General features: G+C 41.4%; 1 protein-coding gene across 2 annotated transcripts in view; it reads left to right on the forward strand.

Annotated features, from left to right (window-relative positions):
* Positions 1-25,995, forward strand: part of CA10 (carbonic anhydrase 10) — a 498,736-nt gene that overhangs the window by 81,629 nt on the left and 391,112 nt on the right. For both annotated transcript variants that reach the window (XM_084803345.1, XM_084803346.1), the window contains one exon: positions 2,031-2,105. In XM_084803345.1, the coding sequence (XP_084659471.1) occupies positions 2,031-2,105 (75 nt within the window). The remainder of the gene's footprint in view (positions 1-2,030; positions 2,106-25,995) is intronic.

The following is a 25,995-nucleotide window of genomic DNA, read 5'->3' on the forward strand; positions in this document are numbered from 1 at the left end:
CCTCCATGGTCAAACACATAGGTGTCACACATTCAGCCGTGTACATAAATTAAAACAATTTTGTTAAGTACCTTGGTAAAATGATATATAAAACACCAATTGTCAAATCCCCTCCTGGGTCCTTATTGAAATGAAGAAAGCCATCCTAGACAATCCCCAACAGCTGGCTCTCAGAGTAAAGAAAGGCAGCTCTGTTTTTTTTATTTTTATTTAAATCCTCAACATCCCTGATAGGATAGAACACCCCTGGGTTTTGATTAAGACTGAGAAATTCCTCTCTGGGATAAGGAAAACTTTCCTGATTACCTCTGATACAAAGCTGAAAGATGAAGTTCTGGTCTAACGCTTTCAAGCTTGTGGAAATGCATACTTTTTCCAGGCTGGCTACAGGACCAGCAGAGTCCAAATAAAATTTCATTTAATAAAACATCAAGGTTTAGTTTTGATCTGCTTTGATAGGTTGTATTATCTATGAATTATATTTAATCTGCACCCAGTTAAGTGTTTCAAAAAAAAAAAAAAGAAAAAGAAAAAAGGAAAAAAATCCATTAGTCTTGACTGCATTATATATCCTCTCTCTTCGTGTCATGAATTACTAACCCTTTGGAATCTCCTCTTGCTCCTGTGGCAGTGCCCTTCAATGTGTTGAGGAAGAGAGGGAAGGGGGTCACATCAAAAAGCTTTCTGAATTTTGATTCATTTTTCTCTAGCACAGAGGTATGGTTTTTTGTTTTGTTTTGTTTTTTGTTTTTGTCAGTCCACTTACCACTTAGTGTTTACTGATCTGGTTTGTGGAGCTGGTGATGCCTTCAGAAACTTTGAGTGCTGTGGAAACATCTGGATCTTGTGCCACACGGGAATTCAGAGGGCCAAGAAATCCAATGCGTGTCACTGCATCTATTCCCTAGATTTTTGCTGAGCAACTTGTAGCTGATGACATTCAAGTCAGTTATTTGTCACTCTTCTGTATGTTTCTAAAGTTCCCAACCCCACGGTCAGTTTCAGATCGGATTTCTCTTTTATTTGTCATATGTCAGTAACTATCCTTCAACCATGGTGCTATCAGCTGCTAGGGTTCCAGTCTCATAGGCAGATAAAAACATTACAAATGCATCAGGAATCCAGAGGGATTTTAACAAGTCCCTTGTCTACACAAAACCTTGTTTTCAAACCCAATTCCCTGTGCCCATTCTTTGTCATGCAAAATGAAGCATCTCAGAGTTGAGATTTGAAAAGGGAGGTTGGATAAAACTGAGACAATAAATAGAGGCTTAATGTTTGGTTTATTCCAAACAAATTATAAGTTTGGTTGCATCTCCTGATATTTCAATATAATTGAGAACTAAAACATGAGTATAGTTAAATAAAAAGAAGGGCGCTGTTTTACACTCTCTTTGAGATTTATATGCACATGAATCCAACACAGAGAGAGAGAGAGAGAGAGAGAATGTGTGTGTGTGTGTGTGTGTGTGTGTGCATAGAAGTCAAGGAGAAAATACCTAAATAAGCCAATACATAATCGATGTCTCTTTACTGCCATTAAAAAATGTCCAAATACCTTGAGAGTCTATAAGGAGTTTCCAGCAGAAAAGCACAGCCACCCCTATGGCCTTGACCTAGGTAGATGGGTCTTCCTGTGTTCGAGGGAGGTTATATCACCTTCAACTGAGTGAGCAGCTTTGGGAAGCACCCATACTGAGTTGGGGAAGGGTTGTTGTTGTTGTTGTTGGCTTTCTTGTTGATTGTTTTCATTAAGAGAACATTAAGTTGGATGGGTAGAGAGGTGTATAGGATCTGGGGAGTTGGGAAAAGGAAAGAATGTAGTCAAAATATACTGTATTTAAAAAATCTTTTAAATTTTTTTAATATCCAAATGACTATGACAAGAAATTTACACGCTAGTGGTACTTTTGAAGGGGAGGGGCTCTTAAGAAAAGGTGATGTCATGAATACTTACTAATTTACATAACAGCCTAAACATGGTTCCTATGTTCTATCTTAATCTATCTTTTTGTTTGCTTCTCCTTTAGCTCAACAGAATTCACCAAAAATCCATGAAGGCTGGTGGGCATACAAGGAGGTGGTCCAGGGAAGCTTTGTTCCAGGTATGTTCATATTTATTTTATCTATTTTAAAAGAATCATATTCCTTAAATATTTTTAAAGACATAGAAACACTCAAAACCCATTCATCGCTTTATCACACAGCACATCTTACCTGTGTACTAGTAAAGTAACAACAACAACAACAGAATTTGGATGCATGCCAATGTTATTTCTGCAATGTCAAGTTTGCTACATGGCCTGAAATGTATGGTGAAAGTCAGCATAGGCTAACTTAAGCACTGGAAAAAATATTACATTAAGAGGTTTGCTAGATGAGCAGCAACTTAAACAGAATGCATTGTTTTCCTGTGTATGCCTGCAATCCTAAGCTTCTCCTCCAGGGAGAAGGATAGAAGACTGAGGGCAGAAGCTGTTTGCCCACACTTGGTTAAGCGAGGAAGGACTATTCTCCAAATCAGTGAGACAGGAAGTCTGAACAAACTGACCACAGCAGTGAAGCCTACTGGGATGTTTGCTGCCACTGATGTCACTGCAGTAGCATCCATGCTCAAGACTCAGGCCATGTAAAAATAACAGGTCATGTGTGGGTACTGTCAGCATGCAGGCAGTGGACTGAGAACCAAAGGCAGGCACCAGCTAGAAACACACTGTGACTTTAGTTGAGAAGGAGAGCAGAGGGCACTGTCTCTCCCACTGCTCTTACTTGCAATGGCCCTATTCTTGACATAATAGACAGAACTAATAACCTGGTATTAACTGTACAAACCATAGGCCATCCTGCAAGACATCAGAAGGACCAGAAGCAAAGGAAAGGGCAAGAGTGTAAAGGAAGAAAGGCCTGGAAGGGTGACATATCCCACAATATTTTTAACTTACTGGATGTGAGAGAGAGACAGAGACAGAAAGGAAGCTCTCTAGAGCATCAGTCTATGGTCCCCACTCATCCCTAGTGCTCAGATCAGAAGATCAGAAGAACCAGCTGCGGAGTTCTGAACTTGGTGACAGGTAAAATGCGCAGTGCCCCGGGTTATCCAACTCATTCTTGACTGCTTTGCCTTTTTAACTTTTCTATTTCTTCTGTAGAGTTCTTCATATAATCTGTACAAAGAGAAGGAACTTGTGAAATTCCTTTAAGCTCTTCTGTTTTCATTTCTGTCAAGGGACAATAAGTGTTTCTGGAGCGTTTTCATTGGAGAAAGACACCCGTGGTAAAGGACAGTGGGGGTGACTCAGAAAAAAAAAGCCAGCTCGCTGCCAGAGATCCCCAGAGATCAGCATTCCTAACTTCACAAATACGCTATGGCATATGGCAGGCACATTGTCCTTTAGCCCAGGGTGCACAGAAGCTGAATTCAATTCGTGCAGAAGCAGCCAGATTTCTAGTAACAATTATGTAAGCTACATGGACTATGTCTATTCAATAGGTAAAGATATCTGTCATTTGATATTTAGAGTTGGGGACATATCTCTCTGTGATATAAAATATATATGTTCTGTCAAGAGAAACTGTTTTCTATGCTCATGATAGCTCAGAAGTTATATTGCTCGTTATATTCTTTGTAGCTGTGAGTAGGGGATTTCGTCAACTGAGGAGGGTCCCTCGTTTCTAAATAACCTCTTCCTCTGTACAGCGCACCTGAAGTGATTGCACTGTCTTTAGATAGCAGTGTGTGGCGTCTGCAACGCGCTGCCTCTTTGCCTTACACTGTTTGATTTTGGTTTTGTTTTTATGTCCTCTTTGTAAGTATTCAAACCGTCACCCTAGTTTGACTGGCTGTATGCTTCTAGGGCAACCGTGGGAAAGAATTTCTAGCCTTCCTCTGACGCTGACCGAGGAGTTTTACTTTTCTTCCATTTCCAGCCTGGTTTGTGCAAACCAGCTGTGGCTATAGAACTCGTGGTGGAGGGAAACACATAAAGGCCGCAGGAGTGTGGCACGAGAAGGGTTAATGTGGGGCCAGAATGCCCCACCAAGGCCAGCTTTGGTGGCATTGATGCGACATCGTCTTACCTGGGACTGATGGAAGGAGCTGCTTGCTCAAACTGAGCTCACCATCTAAGGCGCGAGACAGACCGCAAAGACGTGGCTCCAGAGAGCCAGTGCTGGCATGGGGCTGACCACCGTGACTCTGCCTTCGCGCTGTGTATCAGCGTTTCTTGTTGACCAGCTCAAAACATGCCACTTAGTAGCCTCACCCTCAGGAGGCTCTGCTGAGCAGGCAAAGCCAGGATTGTTTTGACTATTCACCCTCCACAAAGCTAATATCTACAGCGACCCGTGGTGATTTCCCTCTTTCTTACCAGCACCATTGTAATGGCTAATTTGTAAACTGACTGGAGTATGCTACCAGAAACTTGTTTAGAAATGCCCTGTGTTGCTGTTGAAGTTATTTCTAGGTGAGAGCAACTTTTAAAATCAATCTTTAAAACTCATGTATTCTGATTATCTATCTATCTATCTATCTATCTATCTATCTATCTATCTATCAGCTATCTCCCTCCTCCCTCATCTTTCCTTCCACTATTCTACTTTCTCTGAACAACTGACCAACACACACACACACACACACACACACACACAGAGGGACAGACAGACAAACAGGCAAACAGACAGACAGACGCACACAGACACAGACACACACACACACACACACACACACACACACACACACACACACGAGTAGTAGTTCCTTTCTTGGCACACTGTAAAAGCTTGAATACTAAAGCCACAAGCCATACTAAAGACAGCAGAATGGAAATCTAGGAAGATCCCATGTATTATTTAAGCCATTTTATTATTATATCGTGTGAAATGTGTGTGCATGCATGCATGTGTGTGTGAGAGAGTGGGGGAATATGCATACATGCATGCATGCAAACAGACAGAGAGACAGACATACACACATACATACATGGTCACACACATGCTATACGGTGCATATGTGGAGGATAAAGAACAAATTTTAGAAGCTGGTTCCACCATAGCGTCTGGGGATTGAGCTTAGAATGTCAGGTCTATGAGTGATTTTACCTGCTGATCCATCTCACTTGGCCCCAAACCCTCATCCTTTATGGGCTACCTTAGGTTTAATTAACCATGAAACTGCCTCACCTCTGATCTTGCTCAGTGAGATTATAACCTTATGACTCACTGAGTCACTTTGTGCTGGGCACTCTCTTACTTTCTGTTCAAAGTAGTTTTCTAGATTCAGTAGTCCAATGCGGAAGGAGAGAAGCATGCTGGGAAGGCTTACAATGTCAATATTACTCACGAGGGAGGAGGATGAGAATTCAAGGAATGTCTGACAATATAGACAAAGAAGCGAGAATTCTATGTTGTCTTTGAAAAGTGGCAGATTCTGCCTTCCAAAAAATCATATAAGTAGAACTAGTGAAGAGACCAGTCACAGTAAGGTATATTATTGTTCACTGCGTTGGGCCGTAGACACCACTTCTGAAAGGGGAAGGTCAAGCAAAGGGGTATTTTGGAAAACTACCTATGGTAGAGGTTACATTCCATCGAAGATAACAGACAGAAACAGGTTTGTTTTAATTTTTCAGATGACAAACTTCCCAAAAAAATAATAAAGACTATGGGTCCTTCCATCACCCATGATGCAATGGTGATGGGCTCAAACTGTTGGCAGCTGAAGGTTGTTAGGAGAGAGAATACCATTTTCTTCAGTGGTGAAGAATAAGAAGTTGCCATGCTCTTTTAGAGCCATGAATAAGTCGCACTGGCTCTACTCACTAACCTCCCACCCATCCTGAGGCATGGAATCCTTGTTAAACTCAGAGAGCCACACACAAAGGAAGACATAAAAGTGGGAGAGGGAGTTGTTGAAAATAAGTACTCCAATGAGAGGAGGAAAGGAGAAGCCGGGGACTGGGGGGGGGGGGGAAATGAAAACAAATAAAATCCACTGTATAAACGTATGAAACTATTAAATAACAAAAACAGAATAAGTAAAATATATATGTTAACACACAAAGAAAGCAAACAGCATTAGGTTAATTATGCTGTTGGGGAATTAGCAGGAAGTTTGTTTAGTATTATTAGACTATCATTAATATATAATAAGATGTGTTATAAATATATCACATGTATATAGCAGATTTTTAATTTGTTATAAATACACACGTCTTTAACATACTTCTGGAATATGTGCCAAACACTGTCTACCCATTTTTTCTACTTATGTTACAAAAATAAGCATCTTCCCTTTAGAGGAGACACTATACCATGGAACGTTATTGCACAGCTTCTGACGTTTTCAGTGTAGTAGGTGAGCCACTTGCTGAAAGTAACATAGTCACTGGGCACTTCAGTATCTGTTCCATGGGTTAAGGTTGACAAGGCAAGTCTCCTTCCTTCTAGCCCAAAACAAAAGAATCTGGGTTTGCTTCCCTTCTGAAATGAGTCACAACTCGTGGGTTATATGTTCTTCCAATATTATAAAGCTCTGAAGGAGGCGAAAATCCCTCTTAGAGTCCGCCACCTGCTAAGTCTCGCTCCAAGTCACAAAGCCTGCTCCCCCTCGTCACATTGATCCACAATGCTCTCCCTAGACCTGCCTTCAGCAAAGTTACACTTGCCCACGAGATACGGTTCTAAAGAGCTTACCCTGACCTCCATCATTGGAGGCAGTGTGAGAGAGAGACAGATAAGTGTATTCTATCTTATAATATTTCCAGGACTCCTCTCAATAGTGTCTGGAGGTTTCCGAGTCTAGGAAGGCAAGGAGGACATCCCAGGGGAGGCATTGCCCTGAGGATCAGTAGCATTCTACAGGGGAGGAAGAGAAATGGCACTATAGAAACAGAAGCCAGATAACCGAAAGCCTGAAAGCCAGGAAGCTGCGTGGCTCCCTGGAGCTATTCTTGCCATATGATGGCGAGAGACTGGAGAGCCACAGCGGCCTGAACATGAAGTGAAGTACCAATTGATTACTCTGAACCCTGAAGGCCCTGAAGAACCAAAGGAGGAGCTGACAGTGTTGCAGGCTTCGAATAAAAAGAGGTGATGTGAGCTAAGGCAGGAACAGTGAAGATTCCAAGGATAGCCCACCTTTTAGGGGTGGTAGGGTCCTTCTCTACTCTCACCACCTGTACCACCCGGATATAGCACAGGTGTTCCCTGCAACAGGCACTAGACAATTGACTTGGGTGAGAACAGACACATAAGACTGAAAAAGACAAAAAGAAAGGCCTGACTCTCCAGACAGGTGTTCCTCAGTCCCTCAAGTGATTAATAATGATGATGATGATGGTGATGATGATGATGATATAGTAATACAAACTCCCTGCATAATACAGAGGGAAACCACTGGTTTTCTCAATTGTATTATGTGTCTAAGGCTTATGTGCAGGCACGTGGGTGCCACCGCACCAGTGTTGTGGACTCAGTTCTTGCCTCGCACTTTTATGTGGGTTCTGAGGTTCAAAGTGGGGTTATCAGGCCTGCGTAGCAAGCGTTTCACCTGAGGAGCCATCTTGCTGGCCCAACACTGTATGTTTTAAAGACTGGTAGGAGTGCTTTGGAGATTGGCAGGGAAGGCTTGCCTGCAAAGCCACAGGAGGCCAGGACCAGAGCTTAGCAAGGACACTACCAGTTTAATAAATGGGCTTAGAGAACAGTTCCAGGCAGTAAAGAAGCCTGTGTGATGGCAAGCACGGGCGAGCTATGCATGAGAAACAGGACAAAGATCAATTGTGACAAGTGCAAAATGACAGAGGCCAGGTGCTTTGATAGTCGATGTGGCCAGGAACTGCCGCGTGGGCAGGCTTACAGACCACACTTAATGTATGAATGGAGGTCTGGGGACTGGAGGACAGAGAAGTTATGAGCCCTTACTTCTCCCTGAAGATGTGAAAATCACCACAAGATCATAAAACTCAGTCCTTGGCCATCAGAGAGATCCACAGAAGAACTTGTCACTGTTGTTAGAGAAAAGCTAAGAGGTTTAATTAGCTCACCGTGCCATCATATGTTGCTTTCTCTAAAATCAACTGTAAGTGACTCATCTTGGACAGGAGACTCTCCCAGAAGACCATTTTCCAGCATTTCCTTGCTGGGTAATCTTTAAGTCTCAAGACTATTAGATGCATGTAATTATCTCCAACCACCTGTGGTTGCATGCTGAAGTCTAATTAACTGTGCTTCACAAAGGGCCTGGTCTCTTTGTTTAAAAAAAAACAAAAAACAACAACAACAAAAAAAAAAACTCCTAGGCTTGATACCAGCCATACAAACAGCTCTCCTTTTCCCAGCAACCCTAAGCAGGAAAGCAAAGTAGAGCACAAGGGTCTTGCTGATCTAGAACGGCTCCCTGGTTTATCCAAACCTTATCCTTCCTCCTTTAGTAAACAGAGCCCAGAGCCCCCAGTGTTCTTGTTGCTATGCTAACAATCACCACTTACTTCATGAACGCATATTTACTATTCTCACGGATTCCTTGGGTCAGAATCTGAGCATGGCTTAGCGGGGGTCCTCTCGGAGGATCACCCTGTCCAAGGCCTAAGTCTGACTCGTGCTCATCTAAATCCATGTTCATAAAGGACCTGAAGAGATTACTTCCGGTCCGGGGCTGAGGTCTTAGCGTAGGCTCAGGAGGGTTGCTCCTATATATTGGCGGCTGCTTCAAAGCTCGCTCACTTTGAATCTCTGCCTGGGAACGGTGGAGGGTTCCACGCACTCCTTCATCGAAGATCAAACCCATTCACACTAATGCTCCTTTGGATGAACTCACAGTCAATTGATGGAGAATGTTATTCACAGCTGTAGATTTTACTTTTGCTGCATATCGTAATACAAAAGGTAAAACCCCATCAGATCAAAACTTCCCGTTCGTACCAGCGCCGTGTGCATTAGTGAAGCTATGAATCCTGGGACCACCTTAGAATTTACCCAAACATAAACGGCTCTCGTTGAGGACCACAAAGTTGGCTTCTAAAACGACCAGCATAGTTGATTGTGGAGTGATCATCCATCCTGAAGGGCTGCTATAAAATATTATCTTCTGAAACGACAGGAATGTTGCACCTGTTAGCTCTGCGCAAGACCACACCAGTCAATATTTCAGCGCAGGTGGGAAGAGACTCACAGAGTCACAGAGGAGTCGTGGGCAGTTGACAATTTCTGAGGACGGGTGGGTCAGCTTGTTTTTCAAAAAGGAGCCCCCTGATATGTTGCCCATGCCCAGAGTCATCTGCTCTATACACACGTATGTATAGGTAACAGCAATTGGGCTTACTGAAGAACACACACACACACACACACACACACACACACAAAACATGAGTTTGATAGGGGGATTTATGGCAACACAGAAGATGTTGGGGGATATAAGGTGGATATGATCAAAAATGAATTGTATTTATGTATGAATTTCTCAAAAAAAAAAAAAAAGAAAAAGCAGAATCTATATTGATCACAGGATGCCATTTACAAATGAAGTGGAAGACATTGTTCTAAAATAATATCTTCAAATCTTGAACTGGGAGTTAATATCCTCTGGAAAGGACACTCCATTCTTTTCTTTACTGAAGACTGTTTGAGGAAGAAAACTAGTAAAGGAAGGAAAGTAGCGTCCCTTTCCACCTTATTTTAGTCCCCTGTATCCCATTTTCTCATCGCATGACTCTATCCTCTGTTCCTATTGCCAGGTCACCATATTGGACTGTGAAACTCCTGCCTCTCACATATGACCTCTTGCTAGGGCTGGTGGCACATACCTGTAGTCCTAACACTCAGGAAACTAAAGCAGCATGGTCCTGACTTCAAGACTAGATGAACTACCTAGTGATAACCTGTTTCGAAACAAATTTTAAAAATTGTGATTGTATCCAGGCCATCTACATAACCTTGGAACAATCTACAAATCACAAGATCTTAATCTAATCATACCTTCAAAGTCTCTTTTGCCATCTAAGATAATAAATACATTCAAGTAGGAGGACTAGACAGGGGATACTTTAGGGTGTCAATTATTCTGTCTCTAGGTATAGCATCTCCAAAGATCATGGAAACACAATTACTGATCTCACCCAACACACATGTGTACTTCTATAACTGTCACTTACTTCTTTCAACCTAAATCACATTGCATCATTACGATTCTTTTTTCCAGATGAGAAGACAAGTGACTAAGTTTGCAGTGGTAGACGCAGGTCTAGAGAGCGGTACACTGTTCTACAGTGCTGTGTCTTCCCACCCAGAACAACTTATGTGATTAATATACTATCTATTTGATGGGACATAGTTTTGGTCCCTTTATTTCTTATTGAAAAAACAAATGGGACAACACACCAAATAAATAGATATAAGTAAATAAATAAATAAATAAATAAATATTTTACCATATTAATCCCACAAAATTTTGTAGAAATCTATCTTATCTCCAGGTATAATCCAGCATTTGAATGTCATCTATTACATTTGAGGGGCCCTCTATAATTCTCATCTTCAAAATAAGATATATTTTGTAAGCTTTGGGTTTATAGAATGTTACAAAGATAGTGCTGGGAATTTCAATGTACCCTTTATATCCTACATTATTACATACTATGCCTTTGTCATAGCTTAGAAGCCAACTTGGGTTTGCAACTATCTGATTTACAGATTGCTTTTAGATATCCAAATATTTGTAATTCGTTTCCTTTTCTAGTGCATGTTCCAGTTCGGGATACCCGTTTGCATCACTGTGATGTCTCCTTAGTTTCACGTGGGTGATGAGAGTCTCTCAGTGTTTCTTTACTGTTCCTTGCTGTTAGTTTTGCATGTGCTACATAACCACTTGATGGAGCATCCTTCAGTCTGAGTATGCCTGATGCTTTGATCACAAATAAGCTGAGATTGTAGCCATGGGTAGAAAGTTTCTTATGGGAAGACTGTGGCCTTCATTATATACTCTTAGTGGTATATCATAACTTCATGGGTTGTATCTCATCCATGCATCCTCACTGATGAACAGATTAGAGAGGTTTCATAAATTAGATGTTTACCCATGGTGGTATAGTGGGCAAGTGGTGGTGTTAGCCTCAGAACACAGCTTCTTTGTTGGTCAGTAATGTGTCTCCAACCAGATGCAGAGCTTTAGGAAATCATTTTCTTCACTTCAAAACTACATGTAATGTTTGCTTTTTAAGAGAATGATTGTGCTTTAATTTCTTCACAGGATAGCATCTGGAGTTAACAACAAACAGATAAAAATCAATGGCATAGCGTGTAGTCATAGAAATGGCTCATCTATGAAAGTGGTCAGTGTAGTCAAGAACTGAGCTCTTGTTTTACCCACCATATCTTCTTGAACTTGGAATGGGTGGGGAAGCACATAGTATGCTCTCCCCAAGTCAATTCCTCCATTTGTTTGTTTTTCTATATCACTTCTCCTTCTTTAGGTCACAGAAAGACCAAAGACTACTAGAAAATGCTCATAGGTTTGACTTTCCCACTGGACCAAACATGAAATCATAAGTTAGTCAGTTTAGTCTCTTGGGATCTTGATTTTCTCTCATATAAAACCAAGATATTAAACACCATGGCTTTCAAATCTTCATTCTGTCTCTTATATTTTCTGTTTTCTGATGATGATTATCTTGGAAGATGCTAGCAGCATTAAGAAATAGAATATTGATTTTTATCACAGCGTAATTTTATGTTTTGCATAACGGTGTTTTGAAGTGGAGTCAATGATATACTCGTCTCTCAATTTCTGATCTCTCATCTCTAAGAGGAAGCAAAAGCTTAATGGGCATATTCTTCTCTGCCTGGAAAGGTGACGCTGCTACACTGACTAGTCCTCAATTACAAATAGTTTCAGTCTTGTTCCCCCCCCCCCCGACCCCAGAAATTGGATGCCTATTGTTCAAAATGTACTGTCAGCCTGCTCTGTGCCACATACCTTCCTAGACACTAGGAATACAAATTCTAACAAATTGAAGCTCTAGTCTTAAGAGTTCACGGCTGACTTTAGAAACATATGATTTAGCCTGATGAGGCATGGAAAGCAGGCACTGTACGTGATGAAATCGACTTGGCACATAAAGGAGAAAACAGCTGATTCTGTCCTTGAGAAGGATTCACAGATGAACGATTTTTTCTGAGGCAGGACTTTTCAAATGTGAAGGCATCTGCCAGGTAGACGAGGTGAAAATGAGCAGTACTGGTGTATGAAAGCCAATGGGGTCTGGACTACCACTGAAGAGCCGATGACAAACTCCCTGCACGTAGTAAGCATTTCTGTTTATCACTCCATCTGTTTTGAGTCCTATTGTTACCTCACTCCTAAGCTGGGTAACAGAAAGTGCGTCGGATTCTTAAATTGAGCTCTGAGTCAAGTACCAACTCCAGGGCGTTTGGAGACCACCTAACTGTTCATAACTTCATTTCACTTATTTCTAAAATAAGGTTGAAAGCAACTGCATTTTATGTGTTTTTAGAGAATGAAAAAATGGAATACTACAGTTAATTGTTGCTTATAACTATTACCACGTGTTTTTATCAGCCTTTGTTGTGTCAAGATGTATAAGCAATTTTAAAAAGATCTATTTTGAGTCATGGTTTAAAACGTTGTAGTTCTTGATCTCCTGATTGCCACGGGCCTGTGGTTTGAGAAAACTTTATGACACCAAGCAAAGGAGGCTACTCATCTTGGGGTGGCCAGAAAGAAGATAAAGAGGAGGGAGGGAGAGAGGAAGGAAGAGGGAAAAAGAAAGAGGGATGAGGCCCTCATCTCATGGGGGCCAGAAAGGAGAAAAAGGAGAGAGGAGAAAAAAAGAGGGGGGCGGGGACCAGGGACATATCACCTTTCAGAATTACTCTTACAATGACTTACTTCTTACCCAAGAGCCTACCTGTCACCATCCTATTTATCAATGAACCAATCAATGAACTAATCTATTGATGATGCTAATATAGTCATAATTCAATCACTTCTCTGTGCCACTGCTGGCTGGGGATTGAGGCTTCATTCATGAGCCTTTGCAGACACAGTTCGCACCTCAGCCATAGATAGCAACGTACATGAAAAGGGAAGAGTCTTTCTCAGATTCACCACTATATTGAGTTCCTAAAGCATCATTCTAATGCAGAGAGCTTCTTAAATATATATATATTCTAAAGACACTTTGCATGTAGAGATATAACTTACATGAATGCATGCATGTACTTACATGCTTATGTTAGCACAAAGTTTGTTTAGGTCAAGCACAGCTTCAAGTGAGGAGTACTCCTGTATGGTGGTGGTGATGGTTGACATCGATTGTCAACTTGACAGAACCAAGAATCACCTGAGCAGACCTCCTCTGGTGATGTTTGTGAGACAGTTTCCAGACTGAATTCATTGAGGCTCAAAGGCATACTCCAAATGTGGGTGGCAACATGGGTTCTAGACAGAATAAGAGAGAGAGAGAGAGAGAGAGAGAGAGAGAGAGAGAGAGAGAGAGAGAGCGCCAGCTGAGCGCCAATATTCATTGCCCTCTACTTCCTGGTTGTGGATGCAATGTGACCACCTGCCTCAAGCATCTACTCCCTATGCCTTCTTTGCTGTGATGAACATGACCTTAAACTGGGATCCAAACTAAACCCTTCCTTCCATCACTCTGGATAGGCGTTTTGTCACAGCAATGAAAAGAGCAGCCAGTATGATGGCTTTCCCACCTGTTCTGAGACATACAGCTTTTCTGATGTCACAGTGTAATGCCTGGCCAACCTGGCCTAGCTGGTGAGCCTAGCTAATCAGTTCTTTGAGATGTGCTTCTGGAGCTTTGAGACTTACAGGCTCTGATATACCAAAAGAGGCAGGTAATAATGGTCTATGCTGGCTATTGGCAGTAACGGTCCGTGGCCTGTAAAAATTGAATCAAAATAATGAAGGCCTAATTAAAGTTTGACTGCTATTTTGGTATCTTTAGGGGCTGGAAATTCTAAGCATTCTAGTGAAAGAAAGTCTCCTCCTCTCCCCAAGTCTTTTGTTGTTCTAAATTCTAAGCAGTTGCTGTATACCTGCTAAGTTCAAGTGATATATGTGTAATCTTGAATTAGCACCATTTTGTTACTTATTCCTTAAGTAGTCATGTTTACTCTTTGGAAGCTAATTGGAGCAACCCTCAGTTACCAGTGAGTCTCCAGCACATAGACACAGTTACATGGGTTTGTTCCCAGAGCATCCCCTTTCCTAAAGGTTCCCATTTGGTCACTGGTGGGAGATCAGCTTTCATTTTACACCCCTCTTCCGCTATATTTCAGGATGTAAATTGATTCAACCTGAACAAAAATATTATTATAGCTATAAACACACACACACACACACACACACAAATGAGAATTCTTTTTATTATTTCAGTGATATCATCCACTGAAACTATTTGGAGTTTTGATTGTCCTTCTATTAAAACACAAAGCAGTGTACAATTTTCTTTGGCAACTTTCAGTTCACACACAAAATATTATATTGTGAATAGTACCTTAAATAGTGAAGTCTTTTTAAATTGCTCTGAAACTAAGGACGGATCAAGAGCAAAGATTGTTTTGTTGTGAGTGCCTATTGTGAGGTTACTACAGAAAACAGTCATCTTGCTTAGAGAGAGTATATTTGAATTATATATTCTGAGGTTAAATATTTTAGGTATGGCCTTTATATTCATCCCTGAGCTCAGTACCTTTTTCCTCACTGAAAACCCAAAAGCTGCTCAGTGGCCATGGAACAAATGTGTTCGGTTACTGTAAATCAAGTTAAATGGGTTCATAACCATTGTATGGTCCCTGCCGAGGTCCTGCCCCAGGATGGGAGAAGGGCTTGAAGAAGGGAGGATGCAAGAGCCACCAGGAAAGAAAGGAAGGAATGTGTCAGGCATGGGATCAGGAGGAGTTTTACAGCCTGACTGACTGGCAGTCAGACTGCTTCTTTACAGGTTGCAGTAGGCAGGGACAGCATTTTTGTGCCCAAACACATGTTTTAACTTCTGCTTAGTCATAAGTTTAGTCATCACTGACAAATTGTGACAAAACAAAATTATCTTTTACAATCATTTTTCCTCATCAACCCCATAACCCAACTTTTAACAATATTGAACGTTCAAGGGTATATTTTATCAAAATACGATAGCCCGTTCTTAGGCTGGTCACTCTTGAGGTTTCAAGGGCACTAGACGGAGAGAAAAATCTCCAAGCCAGCTGGGCAGATTGTTATGTCCCAAGCGCTGTATTAGCAACTTTTAATAGTCAGAGTACAAATTGTCAATAGGCCTAAGAAAAATCTTCAGGGCAAAGTTTGCTGCAGTTATTATTCAATTTCTGCCATAATACAATGTTTCTATTTTATATATTTGTAGAATTTATTTATATATCTAATCTTGGTTTTTTTTGTTCTTTGGTCACACACCATGGCCCTGTATGAGTTAACCTTTTCTAAGAAAGGAGGGTCTTAATATTATATTCCTTTATTATTTAACCACACCATTCTTTGCCCATCATTGTAAGGAAGCGGCTTTTAATGTGACCTGCTGCCAGCTTCTCTAGCCTACCGAATATTGTTTACCTTTATAAGTTTACTTCGTTTTGATTATCTTGTTCCTGAGTAAGGAGCATCCAGAGCAGATATGCCAAAGGGTATATTTGAGTCAGAACCTCATAAGGAGGTCCTTGGCATAATTATTTGAGTCATAGCCTCCAGGGCATAAGGAAGACCTTCAAGTAGGACCAGATAAGGATCTTGCTCTAAAAGTGGGAGGGGTAGTATGGTCAGGACATTCCTGGGGAAGCTTAGAAGCAATACTCTTGGAAGAGGTCATAAATGAATCATAAGAAAATTTCCATCAATCCAGTATCCCCAATTTGTGCAAATAATAAAAGCCCTCCCCCCTCCCGCCCCGAGCATGAGACACATAGAGATCAAGGCCGAAAAGTGGGGGACCATACCACAGTGCTTGCATCACTCAGCTCAGCTTTGCTGGAGCTTTGCCAAACAGCTGTGCTGGCCTTACGACTTTCACTTTCCCGTTAGGTATGGCTGTGGAAGGTCTCCAGATCTCTGGCTTCCCAGCTACACAAAAATCCATCAGCCTTCTCTTTGAGAAGCTCATTTGAAAGGCATGCCCTCTGAGTGCCACCAGGTCTCCCCATTCAGGGGACTTGGTCAAATATGGGGCACCAGAGTACATGTGAAAGTCAGACCCCACTCTCCACTCAACTGTGGAGAATGTCCTGTCCATTGGCTAGATCTGGGTAGGGGTTTGAAGTGTACGACCTGTATTGTCCTTGGCTGGTGCCATAATTTGAGCGGGACCCCTGGACCCAAATCTGCCTATCATAATGTTCTTCTTGTAGGTTTCTAGGATCCTCTGGATCCTTCAACTTTGCCATTCTCCCATGCTTCTCTCAGGCTACCAAGAAGAGATTTGATACCCTATGAGCATATACAGGGGGAGGAAGTCCCCCTCAGTCACAGTCATGGGGGGGGGGGTAAGGGGAAAATGGGAGGGAAGGAGGAATGGGAGGATACAAGGGAGGGGATAACCATTGAGATGTAATATGAATAAATTAATAAATTTTTTTTTAAAAAAGAAAGGCATGCCCAAGTTTCCTCCACACACCACTAGCATGGCTTTGCTGCGCTGCACTGAGGTGCCCTGGTAGTAGTAAATAGTGCCCACCGAGCGGTTGTGTGATAAAGTGGTTGTTTACAGAGCACCCAGCAGGATGCTTTACCTCTGGTTTGCCTACACGTCAGGTGGAAGATAATCAAAACCAGCAACCCCCCAGGCAGGATTCTTACTTCTTTTACAAAAGCACGGCAGGACAAGGCTTTTGTACTCTGCAATCTAGCATTCTGTAACATTCTCAGAAAGGCAAGCTGTGCAACAAAAGCTTCCACGCGTCAACTATCCAATGTGGGGCATTCTTCCTTGGACATTTGACGGTATGTGTAAGCCAGTTTCCTTTCTCAATCTAGCCTGGCTTGCAATGTCACAGCTGTGTGATAATGGCTGGGATTGGAGGCTTCCTTCTCCTCACCGACCCACTCTAAGGTCCCCAATAACTGTGGTAGCCTTCACATACCATATCATCTAAATTATTCTGCCACTGCTCTTCTCCCTCGGTGGGCAGACCCGGCTCTCTTTTCACACAACATGTATCTTTCTAAGCCTGAGTTACCTTGCTTAATATATTTTGCAATTCAATCAACTTTCGGGCAAAATTTCATTTTTCTTTGTATATCTGTGCACTGCTTTCATCTGCACTAAAAGCCATCTACAAATTCAATGCAATCACCATAAAAATTCCAATGTCGATCTTCACAGAAGTACACAAAACAACTCTAAAATGCATGTGGAAACACAAAGGATCGCGGACAGGCAAAGCAGTTCTAAGCAGAAAGCGCAAGCCCAAGGCATCGCATTACTTTCCCTCCAACTATAGTAAAGAGAGCCACAGTGATGGAGACAGCATGATACTGGCACCAAAATAGAGATGTAGAACAGTGGATTGTAATAGGATGCCTAGAGATAAATAAAAGCAGCCCTGGATACCTGACAGAATGTCAAAAGAGTGTAGTGGGGGAGGCGGGGGCGGGGGGGGGGGGACTGCCTTTTCAACAAACTAGTGCTGGCAAACCCCAGTGTTCTCTTACAAAAAAAAAAAAATTAAATAGTCACAAATTTCTGACCCTGAACAAGAGTCAATTCAATCTTCACAATTTTAATTTTAAATTCAAGTAAATTTTAATTGAAGCACGGATAAGAGAAGGACTCTCTAGATTCCATCCTTAGCTGAGGAGCCATCCACGGTGAAGGGTTGGCTGAGGGAAGAGAGAATGTTCCCCTGAGGGTGTGGCCTATGGCATGGTCCCTATTCCCCAGTGGTTGGCCCCACAACCACGTTGATAGGGTCGACACTCACTGGACTCAGTGAGTTATAGGTAGAGTAGAAAAGAGAGAAAGGAAAATGTTGGATGGAGACACGTTGGAGGGGACCTAGGGCAGGACGGAGGGGGAGAGTGAGCATTGGCTACCATCGCGATATAGTAAATTCATATATGACATCGTCAAAGAATGAGGAGGAAAGTGTGAAATTAATGAATTCACTCTGGATCTTAAATTAAAATCAGAAACACATAAGCTTCTGAAGGTAAGCATAGAGGAGTTATTTTAGAACATATGTACAGGGCCCTAACTTTCTGAAATGAACCCCTCGTAGTACAGGAGCCAGCCCCAAGAACTGACGAATGAGAGAGTCATGAAATGAAAAGGTTCTCTCGCAGCAAAGTAAACCATCAACAAAATGGAAAGACAGCCTTATGGGGCGGGAGACTACCATTGCCACCTGTCATTTAGACAAGGGGTTGATATCCACAATACAGAAGGAACTGCAAAAATACGCGCCCCTCCCCCCCAAAAAAACCCCTGCCGTTCTATAAATGGGCTAATGATCCGAGCATATGGCCCTCAAAAGAAGACACGCAAATAGACAATAAATAATTTTAAAGTACTCATTGTTGCTAGCTGTCAGATAAATTCAAATTAAAACTGCCTTGTGATTCCACCAGAAGAGCCACCATCAACGAATGCTATTGATGACACGGTGGTGACTCTCGTGCTCTGCTGTTAAGATGGTAAGGCTCATTGAGCCATGGTGAAAATCAGTGCAAGAGCTTTCCAGAAACCTGAAAATAGGCTGACACTATGGCACAGCTGCACCTACTGCACATGCAGCCAGTGGATGCAGTAGCCTACTACAGAGGCCCTCCCACATTCATGCTGACTGATGCTCTTTTTAGGGTAAGTAGAAAGTAGTACCGGCCGTCGGGCCTATCTCAGCCCTGACTTCTGGATTCTTCTTCTTGACACCTCTTTCTACTTTCTAAAACTGTGCACATTTCTAGACCTACCGTTTCTAGAACTGAGGACCCCTTTGCTGCCTGCAGTGTCTGTTCTCCCTCATCTCATCTAATTTTAAAAACTGGAGGGGTTGCTGGAGAGATGGCTCAGCGGTTAAGAGCATTGGCTGCTCTTCCAGAGGTCCTGAGTTCAATTCCCAGCACCCACATGGTGGCTCACAGCCGTCTATACTGTGATCTGGTGCCCTCTTCTGGCCTGAAGATGTACATACAGGCAGAGCACTGTATACATAATAATGAATAAATAAATCTTAAAAAAAAAAAAAAAAAACCTGGAGGGGTTGCTGGAGAGATGACATAGTGGTTAAGTGGTTAAGTGCACTGGTTGCTCTCCCAGAGGACCTGGGTTCAATTCCCAGCACCCACACGGCAGCTCACAACTGTCTGTAACTCCAGTTGCCGGGCGTTCAACACCTCCACACAGGCATTCACGCAGGAAAAACATCAGTGCATGTAAAATAAAAAATAATTAAATAATTAAAAAAAAAAAAAACAGTTTACCTGCACTTCTTCCTTTGACTTCTTGGTACTTCTGACAGCCTTGCGGTCACTTGCTTTATGGGATTGCGACAGCTCCAACACCAGTGACTGGGCTTTCCCAATTACAACTCTGTATTCCAAACTTGTAGACTGCTCTGCCTCCCACATGAGCTCTTCAGTTTCCCAGGGGGAGGTCAAGGCCACCTACCAGCCCTGCTGAGATGTAGCTGAGGCGGGGCTGCTTATCTCTTGAAGACTCAACTTTTCCCTCCCGGATACCCCAACACCACACCTATAGCCCAGAAGCATGCTCCTTTTATATTATTTTATATTTAGAACACATATTTCCTACATTTGTTTTTCCTAGGAGGTAAAAAAAAAAATCTTTTCTATGCTTAATTCAGGAGAAAATATGGCTTCACTTGTTGGTATGAGACTAAATCGGCAATGGATTATGTTAGTATATTATTTTTTTTCTAGTATATTTTTTTTTTCTAGTATGCTACTCTGTGACATGCCAAATCATGCATTCTGTGTTACGGCAGCTGCACTTTCCTGAAGGCGTTCTTACAGGTCTCTGTTCTCACGCAGACTAAGGTTTCTACATCTGTTACTCAGCTGTCCCACTGCTGTTTATTTTTTTGTTTGTTTGGTTGGTTTCCTAGATAACTTTTATTTTCCCTATTCTTCCTAACTTCTTGTAGTACACGCTTGAACCGGCTTTAAAATACTTGAACCTCCAGAGCTCGGTTTTTATGTGTTTTTGAGTTGTTATAGTGTGTGTTCGTTTGCTTGCTTGCTTGTTTATCTATTTTTTATTTATTGAAAAAAAAAAAGCTATGTGGGAGATAAAATTTCTGGGCTGTTGAGTTCCCAATAAGAATTTTTTTAATTGACCTTACACTGAAATTATGGTTTGTCTAGCTTCAAAATTACCATTTTTTTTCTTCAGATTTTTTTTTTTTTGGCATTACTCCACAATCAGTTCAAAAATCAATGTCCCAGATGAGAAAAACGATGCTTTTAAAAATAAATATCAACCCAAAATTAATCTTAAGATTAATATTTTATTTTTATTTTTAGAATTAGCTTACTTAAGATATTATCCTTACCCTGGATGTTTAAGAGATGTCACTGAGATGTGTCTATATTAATAGAAAATTTGTTGTTATTATTATTATTATTATTATTATTATTATTGTTGTTGTTGTTGTTATTGTTGTTATTGTTTAGCATGGCTAAATCTCATGTTTTATTCGGACATATTTTTTGTTTTGGGGAGTTTATTTGTTTGTTTGTTTGTTTGTTTGTTTGTTTTTCCTAATTGGTCCACTAGTCTACAATGTTAAGAAAAAATATCCAGAAAAAAGTGTAAACACTTACTAGGTATTACTGATTGAACAATATAAGATCCAATTCACTCTAGGGCAACTCTCTTCATTTTTTTCTTTAATTTTTTAACCTATTTTTTTCACATCATTCTGGACAGGTTTTGGGATATATGTCTCTACTTTATCCTTTTTGTTTGTTTGTTTCTACCCTCATTTCAGTATTCTTCCCTTCCTCTTATAACTTCTGATTCTGGTTTTGTTTTGTTTTGTTTTGTTTTTTTCCTACTAAATTCTGGGATCTGACTTTCATCAAGATTCATTTTTTTGTGTGTGACTTCATTTTAATACATAAAAATGTTCTTGCTTTGCTTTGTCATTTTAATGACCATTTCCTTGTTTTAGAGACATGCTGCTTTCCCTGAGTCCCTGTAAGGATGCTAGCTGAGGAGCTGGGAAAGTGTGCCTGCACTGCAAGGATGAGGATCTGAGTTTGTATCTCCAGAATCCACAAGAAAGCCAGACTGAGGGGTGTGCACTGTTACCTCAGTGCTAGGCTGCAGAGAAGGCAGATCCAGGAAGTGCTCCTTTCAGTCTGCTGGCTAGCCTGTGAAACTGAAAGGAAAGCTCCAGCCTTAGTAAAAGGATGCTGTCTCAAAAAATAAAGTGGAGAAGTGATTGAGGAAGGCATCGCAGTCTCAGCCTCTGGACTCCACACATATGTCCACACAGGCAAGCGGACCCACAAACACATGAACTCACACACAGAGATACTAATTGAATTATTTGTGTATGTACACACATACAGAAACACAAAGTTATTAAGTGAATTCTATGTTTTGTTTTCTCCTTGTTAATGTTTTCTGCAGTTGATTTCCCTCATATGTCTGGCTATCTTTGGCTGTCTGTTGCTACTTCAAACAAAAGACCTTGTTATTTGACAAGGAAAACTGGTGTAGTTTTTTCTGCAAATGTACATATTGATATGACCATGATATGATCAACTAAAATTAACTTGTTTAACATATTTATCCTAAAGAGCCTGCAATAGCACTTTCAAAGTATTGGAACTAAACCTTGCATTATAATTGACTTGTATGGGTACAATACCTCATATTAGAGTAGAAATATATATGTATATATGTATATATATAGTGTGTGTGTGAAGAATAATCTTGAATTTGAATTCTATATCCCTGTATCTAGAAATAATCTTATTTTGCATCTATATACAAAATTCCATACCAGTGAATGAAAAATAACCTTGTGAGTGACAATTGAGGCATTAAGTTGAAGAGTAGATTCACTAATCTACTTTTTGTTTTATTTTTCCTATGTATTTCTATATTCCCCCCTCTTTCTTTTCAATCCCTATCTCCATCCCTAAGAATGGAAGATAAAAGAAAAGAGAAACATCCCTGAGCCAACCATTGTTTTCTCTCTAAATAAGACCAATAATAACTTACAGCCAACTCCCATTGAAAATAACCCTCTATAGTTCAAGAAAGCAATCAGAAACCTACCTGACCTCCCTTAAAAATGGGGCGTAGTTCTCTTAAGGTACCTTCTGGCAGATTTGGGATGAATAATATCTTTGTAGGGACCCAAATAAAATTGGGGAAAATGGCTAAAAAAGCTAGGGATAGCGTTTGTAGTCCAGTTTCTAAATGTTGAGAAATTCCAGGCTTATTTAGAGTCCTTCATGGGACAGCCTGAAATGCTGGACCAATTGGGATTGGAAGCCTTCTTTGAAGCTGTCCTGGAAGCTGTCTTTTTCTGATGAGGAACAGCAATTGAAACACTTGGTGCCGGAACATGAAGAATGCAGGATGTCAGTGTCCAGCATGCTGAGAAGAATGAATCCTGTCAGGGATGATCCAATGTCAGTGTCCAGTTCTTTTGTTCTGAAAACATATGGGCAATCTTGGATGCAAGCAGAGTCGGCAGCCAAACCCTGCCAAGACAGGGTAAGCAAGTCCTCAATAGTTCCTGCCTCACAAATATGTCTGACAGATATATTGGGCCAGCAGGCTGAATATTATGCTCTAACATTATAGAGTTTGGGGTGACTATTCAGGTAGAAAACTGACTCTGTCATCTTCTCGTTCGGGAAGCAGCTCAGGTAATGAATTTTATTCATTCTGAAGTCTCTGATGGGGTTGAAGACCAGATACTTTAGTTTTACAAATAAGTTTAGTGGGTTAAGATGTTTTTAGGTCCAGATAGATATTTAAGTTGATAATGGTGAGATACGATAGATATTGATTTACATTCAGAATTTTAGACACACCAAGATAGGAAAGATGTTTTCTCTAAGGCTGCCACATACAAATAGCCAAAACACAAAGAATGTAATATTTATATAATTCCTGCTTGTTTCATGGTTTTTCTTGCTGTAGGTAGTTTATTGCATATATGTGTAATAATGTAAGTGTAAAGGTAAAAAATTAAAAAGTATTTAATATAGAAAGAAAATGTACATATTTCTAAATAGGCTTCTTGCTTAATAAAAACCTTGAACCCCCTACCCAGACTAGCCGATGGACAGGACATTCTCCACTGTTGAGTGGAGAAGGAGATCTGACTTTCACACAAACTCTGGTGCCCCATATTTGAACATGTCCCTTGGATGGAGACGCCTGGTGGCACTCAGAGGAAGGATAATAGGTCACCAAGGAGAGACTTGATACCCTATGAGCATATACAGGGGGAGGAGGTCCCCCTCAGTCACAGACATATGGGAGGGGAGTAGGGGGGAAGCAGAAGGAAGGGAGGAATGGGAGGATACAAGGGATGGGCTAACAACTGAGATGTAATATGAGTGAATTAATTTTAAAAAAGTTTAAAAGTGGAGAATGGTCATGGAAATGAGATTTTTAAAAAATGTAATCAGGTGCATATGAACAGGAATGTTATCTAGACCTGGATAAATAAGAGCAAAGGCGGTGATCAACCATTGAGATTGACTTTTAAGTTGGTATTTCAACAATTTGGCAAGTAGTGACATCATCTGAGGTAGTGAATTATGGAAGATCACGGTTTGGTGTGAGGAGAGTCCAAGTCTGTTTTAACTATGTTAAGTCTTTCCATTCGTATGAATATAGAACAGGGATCATCACACGGTCGGAGGACAAGTCGGAGCACTTATGAATCTTTTAAAAAATTTAGTTATTTATTCACTTTACATCCCAATTGTAGACCCTCCTCTCCTCCTATTCCCACCCTCTCTCCCTCTTCCTCCCCTACTCCTAAGAAAAGAGGAGTCCCCATTCACCTACCCACTGCAGCGCATCAAGTCCCATCAGCACTGAGAGCATCCTCTTCCTCTGTGACCTGGCGAGGCAACCCCACCAGAGGGAAGTGATCAAATAACAGGCAGCAGAGTCTATCTCAAGGTCAGCCCTTTATTACAGGACCCGCATGAAGCCTGCTCTGCCCATAGGCTACATCTGTGTAGGTGGTCTAGGTCCAGTCCTTAGTCTTTCAGTCTCCTCAAGCTACTCAGGGCCCTGATTAGTTGGCTTTGTTGGTTTTCTTTTGGAACTCCTGTTCACTCCTGGTCCTTCTCTCCTTCCCCCCGATTTTTCCATTTCTGAGTCTTAATGAAGAGTGTGACCCCAAATGCTAACTTATTCCTTCCAGCCATCCCATGAACTGTTATGATGATTAGTTCCATTTTGCAAACAAGGATTAGTAAGTTACCAAAGGTCAATAAACCCAGCGGTGTAGCCCTGGAGTTCGCGTTCTAAGAATGCGGCCATGATATGGTCGTGAGCATCCTGTCACCTCTAGTGGGTTCACTGAGGCATGGTGATGACAGGATTTGAGATGAAAGAAGGGAATTACGTGCCTTCTCCTTTGAGACCAGATCCTGACTCTTTCTAACTCCAATCTCCCGAAATCTGCACATTTCAACCACAAACTATTTCTTTCAGCTGACTTGCCACAATTCCATTCTGATTTCAGTCTTTGAGACAGCTAGCATATGTTGCCACCTGGTGTTTATGTGCCTCTTTTTTTTTTTTTTTTAATCATTTTTCTCCACTGCAACCCAGTTATTCAGGATCACCACAGCATCTTGCTACTTGCTTGATTAAAACCCTTCATTTCTTCAAGGCACTGTCTACACTACAGCAATCTAGAGTTTGGTCTCAACTCCCAAGCTCACCAGTCACAATTCCCTAGAACAGAGCCCCTGCCTTCAAGCCAGGCTATTTAACTATTCTTCGGTGTGCCCTCAGCATCGTCGGATCAGCAGCTTTGTTGGACCTTTCAGCACAATTAGATCTTTTCCGTACTTTACCTGACCCTTAGGGCCCTTTGGTTGGAGTCTGACTTATCCCATAAAGCCCAGCATTAAGAGTCCAGACTCAACTCACTTACAGGGAAAGTTACCTGCATCTTTTTACCCCTAGTAAGGCCTAACACCTGATGTTTTAAGCATTTACACATTCAATAGAGAGATGCAGGCTTGGCTGCTTTCTTACCCCATCACTTCCTGCAGAGCACTGCCCTTTCTTTCATCTTTCCAGTGGAGTGATTCTGTCTCCCAAATTCATTCGCATGGGGGGAGCAATTGATTACATCTGTTGCCCAAACATACACTAAAAGCAAGGATGCTCAGGAACTGGTTACAGGATTAGTCCTTCTGCAGATAGAAGGATCTTGGAACCAGATATTTTTTTCCCAGGGTATTTCTCTGTAGTCTCTTGCAGATGCATCAACAAAGTCAATACACCCTTTCCCTGTTTTTTTGTTTTGTTTTGTTTTGTTTAAATGTTGGGTGATAGTGTGGGGAATTATCAGCTTATGTGAGAACCGTGGCCTGAAATTTTACTTGCTTTTATCTAAATCAGAACGAATAGAACCCTTTCAGTGTTTTATTTTACTGCTGCTTTTACTCACGATAAAACGTATTTTCTGGGCTAGGGAGATGGCTTACCCCATAAAAAGCTTGCCACTCAGGCATGATGATCTGGGTTGAAATGCCAGTACCCACTTAAATAGCTTGGCACGGTGATAACCACATAAACAGCTTTGCACAGCACTAGGGAGGCAGATAGGTCAGTACATGCACTGTGCAGGAAGGCCAATTCTACTGACTGGGTTAGCTCTGGGGTCAGGGAGAGACCCTGATCCAAAGGTAAAGATGAATGGCAAGATGATTCAGCAGGGAAAGGCACTGTGGTCCCCACACATGCAAATATTCAACCAATCAATCACTAA

Source organism: Acomys minous, assembly GCF_964271855.1.
Source record: "Acomys minous genome assembly, chromosome: 12".
Lineage (NCBI taxonomy): Eukaryota > Metazoa > Chordata > Mammalia > Rodentia > Muridae > Acomys > Acomys minous.